Below are 12,212 nucleotides of genomic sequence, written 5' to 3' on the forward strand. Positions count from 1 at the left end.
TTCACATGCCACAACTAAGGAGCCTGCGGGCTGCAACTAAGTAGCCCGCCTGCTACAACCAAAGAGCACACATGCCACAACTAAGGAGCCTGTGAGCCGCAACTAAGGAGCTTGCGTGCCACAACTAAGACCTGATGCAACCAAATAATAAATATTTTTTTTTAAAAATTCTGAGCTGCTTCTTTAAGACAATGGCATTTTTTTCTTCATTATTTTCTATGCCTAGGATGACTTGCATGTAGAATCTCTTAGGTAAATAATCTGTTGAGTTGAATATATAGCATTATGGTTAAGAGGTTGAGTTTGAAGGTTAGACCTGGTTTAACTAACCCCTGACTCTGCCATTTACTAACTTTGTAACTGTCAACAAATTACTCAGTCCTCTAAATTCTGGCTTTCTTTATCTTTACATTTGGGATAAAAATACCTACCTCACAGAGTTGCTCTGAAGACTAAATGAGAAAATATATGTAACACGCTGAGCACTTTTTGCCATAAAAGTGATGGGACATAAGTTTTAATAAATGTTGGCAGCAGCTACCATTGTTATCATGCAGGACGTGATAACTGGATGTAAATGTGAATGTTCATATATATGTCTATTAGTATTAAAACATTTGAAATTTTAAAACTCGAAAATTTTACCCTTTAAGATTGATTATTCTGTTGAAAGTTAAGGTGTTCTTTAAGTAAGCATATTTTTTTTGTTCATTTGAAGGCCTCCAAATCCTTTCCCTTATTTTCTTCGTAGTTTATATATTATTAATACTTACCTAAGTAATTCTTAGGTGTGTAGAGTTTTTGCAGATTGCTTCACTGTACATTATAGTGGCCAGTGCCTACAGATAAATGGTTATACTTTACCTCTAATTGAATGAAGAAATGAAATTCTAAAATAGTAGAGCATTTCACTAATGGTTACCTACTTACATAGTTAGGAATAGAAGCCCAGTTCTATTACCAGTATAAAGTATTAATCTAATATACTAGATTCTATTAGTGTGTAAAGCCTTTTATGGTATAAATTATGTTTAGAGGAATTTTTCTACATGAAGCAATCATTTATAAAAATTTAATAGCATACAATAAAAATACAGTAAATTTGCCTCTATACATTTTTTTTTTTTTTTTTTTTTTTTTGCGTTACGCGGGCCTCTCACTGTTGTGGCCTCTCCCGTTGCGGAGCACAGGCTCCAGACGCGCAGGCTTAGCAGCCATGGCCCACGGGCCCAGCCGCTCCACGGCATGTGGGATCCTCCTAGACCGGTGCACGAACCCGTGTCCCCTGCATCGGCAGGCGGACTCCCAACCACTGCACCACCAGGGAAGCCCACCTCTATACGTTTTTAACATGCACATTAAAAAATTGAATGAGGGCTTCCCTGGTGGCGCAGTGGTTGAGAATCTGCCTGCCAGTGCAGGGGACACGGGTTCGAGCCCTGGTTTGAGGAACCTTCATACTGTTTTGCGTAATGGCTGTATCAGTTTACATTCCCACCAATAGTGTATAAGGGTTCCCTTTTTTCCACATCCTCACCAACATCTGTTCTCTCTTGTTTTTTTACAAATAGCCATCCTAACAAAGGTGAGGTGATATTTCATTGTGGTTTTGATTTGCATTTTCCTGATACTACCGATGTTGAATACCTTTTCATGTTCCTGTTGGCCACTTGTATGTCTTTGGAAAAATGTCTATTCAGATCCTTTGCCCATTTATAAATTTAGTTAGTTTTGCTATTGGGGGTATAAGTTCCTTGTATATTTTGGATATTAACGCCTTATCAGATATATGGTTTGCAAATTTTTTTTTCCATTCTGTAAGTTGTCTTTTCACTTTATTGATGGTTTCATTTGCTGTGCAGAAGCTTTTAGTTTATGTAGTGCCACTTGTTTATTTTTTTGTTTTTGCTTCTACTTTAGGTATGATTTCCAAAAAAATCATTACCAAGACCCATGTTAAGGAGCCTTTTCCTATGTTTTCTTCTAGGAGTTTTATGGTTTCAGGTCTTTATATTAAGCCTTTGATCCATTTCAAGTTAATTGTTGTGAGTGGTATAAAATTGGGGTCCAGGGGACTTCCCTGGTGGTCCAGTGGCTAAAACTCCCTGCTCCCAATGCAGGGGGCCCGGGTTCGATCCCTGGTCAGGGAACTAGGGAACGCCACATGCTGCAACTAAAAAAAGATCCCTCGTGCCGCAACTAAGACCCGGTGCAGACCAGAAAAAAAAAATTGGGGTCCAGTTTCATTCTTTTGCACATGGATATCCAGTTTTCTTAACGCTGTGTGTGTGTTCTTGGACCCTTGTCAAAGATTAGTTGACTGTATGTGGGGGTTTATGTCTAGGCTTTATTCTAATGCACAGGTCTGTATGCCTGTTTTTATGTCAGTACCTTACTGTCAGTACCATATTTTGATTACTGTAGCTTTATAATAAAGCTTGAAATCAGGAAGTGTGACGCCTCCAGCTTTGTTCTTCTTTCTCAAGATTGCTTTGGCTCTTTGGGTTTTTTTGTGGTTCCATTCAAATTTTAAGATAGTTTTTTTCTATTTCTGAGAAAAACACCACTGGAATTTTGCATTCAGTTGCATTGAATCTGTAGACCACTGTGGTAGTGTGAACAATTGAACGATATTAATTCTTCCCCATCTATGACATGGAATATCTTTCTATTTATTTGTGTCTTCAGCTACATTCACTAGTGTTTTCTAGTTTTCAGCGTATAAGTCTTCCACCTCCTTGGTTAAATTTATTCCTAAGTATATTATTGATTTTGATGCTGTTGTAAATGGGATAGCTTTCTTAATTTCTCTTTGTGATAGTTTATTGTTGGCGTATAGAAATGCAGCTGATTTTTGTATGTTGATTTTGCATCCTGCAGCTTTAGTGAATTCATTTATGAGTTCTAACGGGGTTTTTTTTGGTGGAATTTTAGGATTTTCTATATATAAGATCATGTCATGTACAAACAGAAATAATTTTACTTCTTCCTTTCAGACTTGGATGCCTTTTATTTCTTTTTCTTGCCTAATTGCTGTGGTAGGACATCCAGTACTGTGTTGAATAGAAATGGCAGTTGTGAGCATCCTTATCTTGTTCCTGACTTTAGAAGAAAGGATATTAACTTTTTACCTTTTGAGTATGGTGTTAGCTTTGGGCTTGTCATATATGGTGTTTATTATGTTGAGATACATCCCTTCTATACCTAATTGGTTGAGCAAAGTAGATGTCTTGAGTGATAAATTACAGGTGGTTTTTATAAATCTTTTTGCTTATCTATGTCTTCTCATTTTTCTATCAGAACATATATTATTTGTATGTTTATACATATTGATTCATGACTTGAATTTGTAAGAAATCCATTTATAGTTAACAGAGCATATGTAACTTTGGTTCTGTACATTAGGATTGTAAATGATTGATAGTTAAGTGTACTTGAAAAGCTGACCTATTAAAAATTACTTTGAAATAACAATGTTAATATATTTTGGATAAACTTTCAGCAGTAGATTTTGTATCACTTTAGCATTATTGTTTAAGTTTTAGGATGCACCATTAGTTTGACATATTTTGAGCTATTTTCTTTATTTCCTACAGATTCTAATAGCCACTATTACCCATCTTTTGCCAAGTACAGAAGCTTCATCTTATGAAATGGACAAGAGGGTAATTTAAATTTTTTAATATTTAATATGTGGTTACCTAGTAAGATACTTATATTTTAAAACTGTGAAGGTATATGTATTTACATGGGAGACAATAATTAATCTTGTGTTTAAAATAATTGGAAATATAGCTTTCCATTATTTAAGTGTAACTAAATCACATTTTAGTTTATATCTCAAGTTAATCATGGTCATCTGATAAAGTCTTTGAATTTTAGGGTTGTAAGGAACCTGGGAGGATATTCTGTCCATTTATAATTTTTTTACTTGTTATGGTCTTGTTTATGCCTGAAAATAACTGAGAATAGGTCCAGAAACATAATTACAGCTGCAGAGTTCTGTAAATAATGGGCAGAACATAAGTAATAAAACATACTTGATATTTCAACACAATATGATTAAGAAGTGGTAACACTGAGATTTCTTGTTGGCATTGTCAACACATGAGTTCTCTTAAACTGTGGGAGTATATGAGATCACTTAAGGTGAAGCTGTAGAGTAAGAAGGGTTAGCAAAGTATAACACCTTGAAGATAGCAGTTGAAGAACAGGCAGAGAGGGGGGTCACCAACGTAGTGACATAGAAGGCTGCTGAATTTTCTTCCTCGCTTGGACCCATGGAAGATACAGCTACACATGGAGCAATTCCCTCTGAGAGAAATCCAGAAACTAGTCAAGTGACCTCTACACATCAAACGACTAAGAAAATACCCACATCAAAAATAGGTAGGAAAGGCTGTAACACACTCTTGCCATAAACCCCACCCTAGCAGAGCTCCATACAGTCAGGAGGAAGCCCCCAATTTCCACCTTCTCTCTGAGGAGAGAAGAGTTTAGCCCATACGTCTGGCACCCCACCTTTTAAGCCTGCCACCCAAGGACAGGTCCCCAAATCACCTGGCTCTGAAAGCCAAAGGGCTTGCGTTCACAGCTCCCATAGAACTATATGAAACAAAGAAGCAGCTGTTAACAGGCACGTTGCTGTTTTAGAGATTTTTTTCCCCCATCCCTGTTGTTTTTATTTATTTATTTGTCTGTGGTTTATCCATCCTTTCTTTATTTTGTACAGATGAGCAGATACATCTGTATTTTCTTTTTTCTTCCTGTTTGTTACACAAAAGTATAATAGTCTTAGATATTCATTGGTACTTTCGGTTTTTCACTTGACAGTATATTCTGGAAATTCACAATAAATAAATTCACAGAGGTCTTCTGTGTTCTTTTTTGCAGCTGTATAGTATTAGTACTCCATTGAGGGAGTGCACCATAATTTATAAATTTCATAATTTATTCAAGTCATTCTTCTATGTATGGACATAGAGATTATTTTCAGAATTTTGCAGTTACAAGCAATGCTGCAGTGACTAACTTTATGTCTGTATATTTTTACATTGTTGGAATGTGTCTTCAGGGTGTATTCCTAGAAGTGGAATTGCTGGGTCAAAAGGTAAACAGATATTGTAATTATGTTAAATATTGGCATTCCTACAAGCATATACTATGAGAGTATGTTTCCCCAGAGCCTAACCACAGAGTATGACATATTTTTAAATTTTTGCCCGTTTGATAGGGGAACAATAGTATTTCAGTGTAGTGTTCATTTACCTTTCTCTTTTTATAAGTGAAGTTGAATATCTTCTCATATTTATTAATGGCCTAATTTTTTACTTTATTTTTGTGAATTGTCCATTCATATGTTTTTACATTTTCAGTCAGATTTTGGTATTTTTCCCTCAGATGTTTACATATTAGGGAGTTTTTTATGTAAGTCAATTTATCAATCTTTTACTTCATTAGGTATCTAGATTTTGAGCCACAGGTAGAAAACCTTTTCACGTTTTCTTCTAGTACTTATACAGCTTCATTGTTTACACTTTTACCCCTCATCCATTTGAAGTTTATTTTCTGTCTTTTGAGGTAGGGATCTAATTTTTGTTGTTTTCCTAAATGGATAACCAGATTTCTGAGTTCCCTTTATTAAAAAGTTCCTCTTTGCCTCTTAATGAATAATCAAGTTCCATAATTACTTGGGTCTGTTTCTTAACTTTCTATACTAGCAGTTTTCAGACTCTTTTGGTGACAAAATCATTTTACTATTGATAAACATTTTTGAAGATCTCTACTTTTGTTAATGTGGATTATATTTTGATTCTTGACCTGTCTTGTACTGAGAGTGGTGTGTTAAAGTCTTCTATTAATATTTCTATATTTCCTTGCATCTACTGTGGTTTTTCCTTTGTAGTCACTGTTATTTTATACATAGATATCCATAACAGTTTTATCTTCATTTTGAATTATAGCTTTAACATTAATGCTTTTTGGTTTGAATTCTAATTTGCCTGGTGTACCTTTTTCCATCTCTTTAGTTTTAGCCTTTCTGAATCTTTTTGTTTAACTATATCTCTTGAATACAACACATACTTGCGTCTTGCTTTGTGAGCCAAATTGAAAATCTTTTTCTTTTATTAGGCAAGTTAAACCCACTTTTATGATATATTGTATTTTTTATCTTACCTCTGTCATTCTATTTTATGATTATTATGCATATTATATTTTCTGTTTCTTTCTCTGCATGATGTATTTCCTTTGTTCTTCTTAAAATTCTTTTGGTATTCAGGAAACTTTGTACTTTTTTCTTGTAGTTACCTTTATATGTATACTTTTTTTAATGCCTTTGTTCCCTTGCTTTCTTAACCTTTTATACTATATGGTTTGTGATTATTTAATGGTATCCTTTATCTCCCATATGTTGCCTATATGTTAATAAGTGAGCTTATGTTACTTTTCTTCTCTCTCTTTACCTTTATTTTTAGTTCCTTTATGTCTGCACGTAACATTTAGCATATGTCATATAACAAATGATTCTTCTACACTCATCTCTACATTTTTAAAAAATCTTAGATCCATAACTAAATATATCAGATACTCACTGTTAGACTTTTTACTGAAGTTCCTCAGTCAACTTCTTGGTTAAATGAAGTTCATCTTTATTCTTCAAGATGGGCTCATGAATGCAGAATTCCCTAAGCTCTTGCATATGTAAATTTTTTTCTGTAACAACAAGATACTTGAAAAGTAGCTACTTTTCAAGTAGATACTTGAAAAGAATCCTTGGTTCACACTTATTTTCCTTGAGGTTTTTATTTTTTTTAATGTTGCCTTGCTTGTATACTGTTTTTGAGAAATATGATGCCATTTTTATTCTCTTGTCCTTGTAAGTTATTTCATGTTTTTTCCTGGAGGCTCTAAGGAGATACACACACACGCGCGCGCGCGCGCACACACACACACACACATATATTTATTTTTTTAGGTCTTACTTTTCAAGTTTTACCAGGATATGTATTAGAGTTGATTATTGCAGGTCAGTTTGTCCTGGATCTGGTAGGCCTTGTCAATATGTAGATTTTGGGGACTCCACATTTAAATGAATAGGATATTCTTTTTCTGTCTTCCATTCCAGTCATTTCTCTGTGACATTTTTTACCTTTTTCTTTGTCTCACTTTTGTTCTCTTTATTCAATACCCCTTATTAAATTTTCTTTTTATTTTTTTTAACTTATTCTTCCTTAGGCATCTTATAACTTGGGCTTCATTTCTAATATCATTTTATCATTTTTTAGTTTTCTTTCCTGACTTGAATCAATTCTTCCCTTTTTGGTCTATTTCTTCTTAGTTTTTTAAATTCCTGATTTAAGATGGGATTTTCGTTGTCCCCTATACCTAAATGCTTATTTGACGATATTTAATTTAGATTAGAAGGTTGTGTTATAGTTTTCTTCTGCTTCATTATTGGTTTTGGTGGGCAGGAATTTTCATCAGCTGAATTGCTTAAGATTCTCATTTTTTGTTTTCTTTTTATAATAGTTTTTTATAGATGAAGACTGTCTGCATTTCTGTGGACAAGGTTGGTGGCTTGGGGTGGTTTATAAGATTCCTATTTCAAGAGCTCCCTCTTCTGGCAGTTTAACAAAGTATAGTGTTTTCATTGGATGACACTAAGGTGGGAGAGGAATTACAGAACCATCAGTTTTAAAAAATTGTAAAAATCTTGCAAGGTCTTAAATTTCTCTTTTCATTTTTCTTTTCACATTATGTTTTCCACAAGGTGTCTCTCCATTCCCTTTTAACATTTTTCTCCCCCAAAGTATTACCTTTCCTGCAGTACTTTTAAATACTTTCCTTCTACTCAGTACTCTATCTACCAGTACATGTTTTTCATTATTCTCACACTTAGGGTAGACCTTTTTTGGGGGGCTTGGTTTTTTGGTTTGTACCTGGTTTCCTTCTCTCTTTTACAGCTTACCCAAACTACCCTCACTCTTCATGAGAGCTTGCAGTGGGAGAATGGGTAAAAGCTTGTTGGATTTGCTGTGTGTATTTTCTACTCACAGATAATTGAATTTTGAATGTTCTGTTTTCTGGTTATACTGAGGATGTGGGTTTTGTGACATTTTATTGGTTCTTTTTGTTCTTTATTGTTCTTCTGGAGGGTGTGTTGTGAGATTTAGGCCAGCATTACTCTTTGAGTTGGAGAGTTGGTCTTTGATTCTAAAGATCAGTGTATCTCTTATTGCTACTTGATTGACACTTTTATGGTACTAATTGTGATTCTTTATTCAATAAAATGGACCACGTAGATACTGCTGTTTTACTCTACATTTTAGGTAACAGTGTTTTGTTTATAACATCCATCAGTTTAAACGTGTCCAGTAGAAAAATTCATTTAATGTAATTAGTAAGACTATCAGAAAGTGGTTAAGATAGTCTTTCTGGCAGGTTGCTCAGTGAGGTGTTAAATTAGAAAAGAAATGTGGAAATGATTATAATACATATGAACTAAAACCTTTCATTTGTGTTCCATTTCTTGTGCATTACGTAAGAATAGCTAATTGATGTCTGTTGTCTTTTAAGCTCATTGTTTTTATGTTTGTTTAAAAATAATTTGGGGACTTTCCTGGTGATGCAGTGGTTAAGAATCCGCCTACCAATGCAGGGGACACGGGTTCAATCACTGGTCTGGGAAGATCCCACGTGCCATGGAGCAACTAAGCTCATGTGCCACAACTACTGAGCCTGTGCTCTAGAGCCCGCGAGTCACAACTACTGAAGCCCACGCACCTAGAGCCTGTGTTCCACAACAAGAGAAGCCACTGCAATGAGAAGCCCACGTACCACAACGAAGAGTAGCCCCCACTCGCCGCAACTAGAGAAAGCCTGTGTGCAGCAATGAAGACCCAACGTAGCCAAAAATTAATTAATTAATTAATTAAAAAATAATTTTAATGTTCCTGTTTTTATTATGCTTAAGGTTTCATTGTGCTTGCTTGCTTGCCCTAAAATATAAGGGAGAAACCCACAGTAATGTTCATATACATCTTAAAATCATTTAGGTCTAGGTAAATATTAATGGTGGAACTTAGTTGATAGTTCCTGAAATACATTTTGGAAAACAAAAGATAAGTTGGTGAATTTCTGTTAAATTTTTAACTCTTATTTTATGAGTTTACAATAATAATGATCTTTTTTGTTGTTGTTTCAGTTGGTGGTATCCTTACTTCTGTGCCTTCTGGACTGGATCATGGCCTTACCTCTAAAGACACTGCTCCAACCAGTCCATGCAACAGGAGCAGAAAATGATAAAATAGAAAAATCTGTCCTCAACTGTATTTATAAGGTAAACTTCTTTGCTTTATTATTTATTTGGTAACCAAGGGTTTTTAAAACCTAAAGCAATAACATTTCTTAGTATTACATTTTCATTGTTTTATAGCTAGGTATTTATTTTTAATAAATTTAGTTTTGGGTGCATTGGGTCTTCCTTGCTGTGCTTGGGCGTTCTCTAGTTACGGCAAGCGGGGGCTACTCTTAGCTGCGGTGCGTGGACTTCTCATTGTGGTGGCTTCTCTTGTTGCAGAGCACGGGCTCTAGGCGCACGGACTTCAGTAGTTGTGGCACATGGGCTCAGTATTTGTCGCTTGCGGGCTCTAGAGTGCAGGCTCAGTAGTTGTGGCTCACGGGCTTAGTTGCTCCGTGGCATGTGGGATCTTCCCGGACCAGGGGTTGAACCCGTGTCCCCTGCATTGGCAGGCAGATTCTTTTTTTTATTATTATTATTTTTTATTTACTTTTTTTGCGATACATGGGCCTCTCGCTGTTGTGGCCTCTCCCGTTGCGGAGCACAGGCTCCGGACGCGCAGGCTCAGTGGCCATGGCTTATGGGCCCACCCGCTCCACGGCATGCGGGATCTTCCCGGACCAGAGCACTAACCCGTGTCCCTTGCATCGGCAGGCGGACTCTCAACCACTGCGCCACCAGGGAAACTCTGAGCTAGGTGTTTTCTAAGAACATAGATTTATCTTATGGTACTAGGGATAATTAAAAAGTACTTCTTACAAGACACTGTTGTTTCATTGCAAAATTTTGAAAGAAATCTTTGTTGAATATGAGAATCGTTAGTTAAATTTTGCTCATTCTTCTTTTTTAGATTAAATTTTACCTTGATTGAAGAGCTAAGTGTTTAAATATTTAAAATTTTTGTCAAGTACTTGTATTAGCAGTTGACTTGTTTTCTCCTTTTTCTTTATGTATTTATTTTCACTTAAAAGGAAAACTTGGTATGTTTTTTCCCCTGTATTTTCAGGTATTACATGGGTGTGTTTATGGATCTCAGTGTTTTAGCAATCCAAGGTATTTTCCATTAAGCCTCTCTGATTTGGCATCTGTAGATTATGATCCTTTTATGCATTTGGAAAGCCTAAAAGAGCCTGAACCTCTGCACTCTCCTGATTCGGAACGATCTTCTAAACTCCAGCCAGTAACAGAAGGTAAAATGAATTCTCTTCAGGACAGTATTGTTGCTTGGGTTCTCCCAAGGTATGATTTGAGGCCTGGGTAGAAATACTGGAGGATAATATATCTTACTTGGTAATTGTTTACCTTGACATGTACGTTATAGCTAAGTTCATTTTTAGTTTAAGAAACAACTTCAGATACACAATTCCTAAGATTATATGTGATGACATTCCCTTTATACTTCTGAGTTATTCTGATAAGTTTTTTAACCACATTGTTTTTACATTCAGAGAGTTTACTCTCTGATAAAAGGGAAAGATATAAACAAGTAACCTTATGATATGAGTACATATTAAAACAAAAGTACATTCAAGATACAGGGGTAGCCCAGAGGAACCCAGCAATTACTGAAGGGTTTTAAGGAGGTGATATACATCAGGGGTCCCCAACCCCCAGGCCACGGACTGGTACTGGTCTGCGGCCTGTTAGGAACTGGGCCGCAGAGCAGGAGGTGAGCAGCGGGCAAGCACGTGAAGCTTCATCTGCCGCTCCCCATTGCTCCCATTACCGCCTGAACCATCCCTCCACACCCCACCCCCCATCCACGGGAAAGTTCTTTCACGAAACTGGTCCCTGGTGCCAGAAAGGTTGGGGCCCACTGATATACATGATAAAATTAGTATTAAGAGCACTTTGATAGTAGTATTTTATAGGCGTCAGCAAACTATGGCCCATGCCTGCCACCTGTTTCTATAAAGAAAGTTTTATTGAGACACATGCATGCTCTTCATTTGTGTGTCATTATGGCTGCTTTTGTGTAGTAATAGTAGTGTTGAGTAGTTGGGACAGAGATAGCATGGCCCATAAAGCTGAAGATAATTTACTCTCTGTCCCCTTGCAGAAAAAGTTTGCTGATCTCTAGTATGTTAGATTGATTTTAGGGTGGTTAACTCAGGATCAGAGAGACCAATCATGATGCTGTTGCAATAGGCCAAGCAAGAGTTGCTAAAGGGTTAAATTGGTTATATTTTCCCTAAACTAGACTAAGAATATGAGAAAGTTTAAAGGATTAGGAGGGAAAATCAGGACGGCAGTATTGGAAATGGTTTAGCTCAGAGTGCCTGTTGGATATTCATATGAAGAGATCTAGATCTAGTACAATTGATTGTACATGCAGATCTAGGTCTTAGCAGAGGGGTCTTTGTTAGGAATATGTATTTACATGGGTGTGTGTATTCTGAGAAGAAAAAGTTGGAAAGGAAGGAAAACCAGGAGAGAGTAGTTTCTCAGAAACAAAGAGAAGAGAAAGATTTTTTTAAAGACTGGCCAATGGTATTAAATGATAAAGATATCAAGTACAAAAAGACTGACAAATATATCTACTTTAGTTTCAGCAGAAAAGTAGGAGACAGAAGTGGATGGCTGTGGGTTGAAGAGCAAGCAGAAGTTAAGGAAGTAGAGCCATCTGTCAAAAGTGCTCTTTAAAAAGCTTGACTTTTTTATTTTAAAAAAGCAAAGAAAAATGATAAAACAATAGATAAGTTAAAAGATTATTCAGGATTAAAGGAGTTCTAAAGACAGTTAAACTCAATGATAAGCTGAGAAGGAAGTTAGTAAGGGGATCATTAATAGAGTGAAGTTCCTGAGAGGTGAGCTGGAAAGATTAGGTGTTAATATTAGCCCTTCCTCTGCGACCAGAAAGAAGAAGGTGGAAGTAAATTAAGGGGACTGACAGAAGTTACTGAGGGCCCAG

The 12,212-nt window shown here is 36.1% G+C and overlaps 1 protein-coding gene across 5 annotated transcripts in view; it reads left to right on the forward strand.

The window, feature by feature from the left end:
- Window positions 1–12,212, forward strand: part of RALGAPA1 (Ral GTPase activating protein catalytic subunit alpha 1) — a 219,904-nt gene that overhangs the window by 135,868 nt on the left and 71,824 nt on the right. For all 5 annotated transcript variants that reach the window (XM_033851187.2, XM_019924021.3, XM_019924023.3 and 2 more), the window contains exons 30-32: window positions 3,597–3,665; window positions 9,206–9,340; window positions 10,308–10,491. In XM_033851187.2, coding sequence (XP_033707078.1) covers window positions 3,597–3,665; window positions 9,206–9,340; window positions 10,308–10,491 — 388 coding nt within the window. The remainder of the gene's footprint in view (window positions 1–3,596; window positions 3,666–9,205; window positions 9,341–10,307; window positions 10,492–12,212) is intronic.

Source organism: Tursiops truncatus, chromosome 2 (genome assembly GCF_011762595.2).
Source record: "Tursiops truncatus isolate mTurTru1 chromosome 2, mTurTru1.mat.Y, whole genome shotgun sequence".
Classification (NCBI taxonomy): Eukaryota; Metazoa; Chordata; class Mammalia; order Artiodactyla; family Delphinidae; genus Tursiops; species Tursiops truncatus.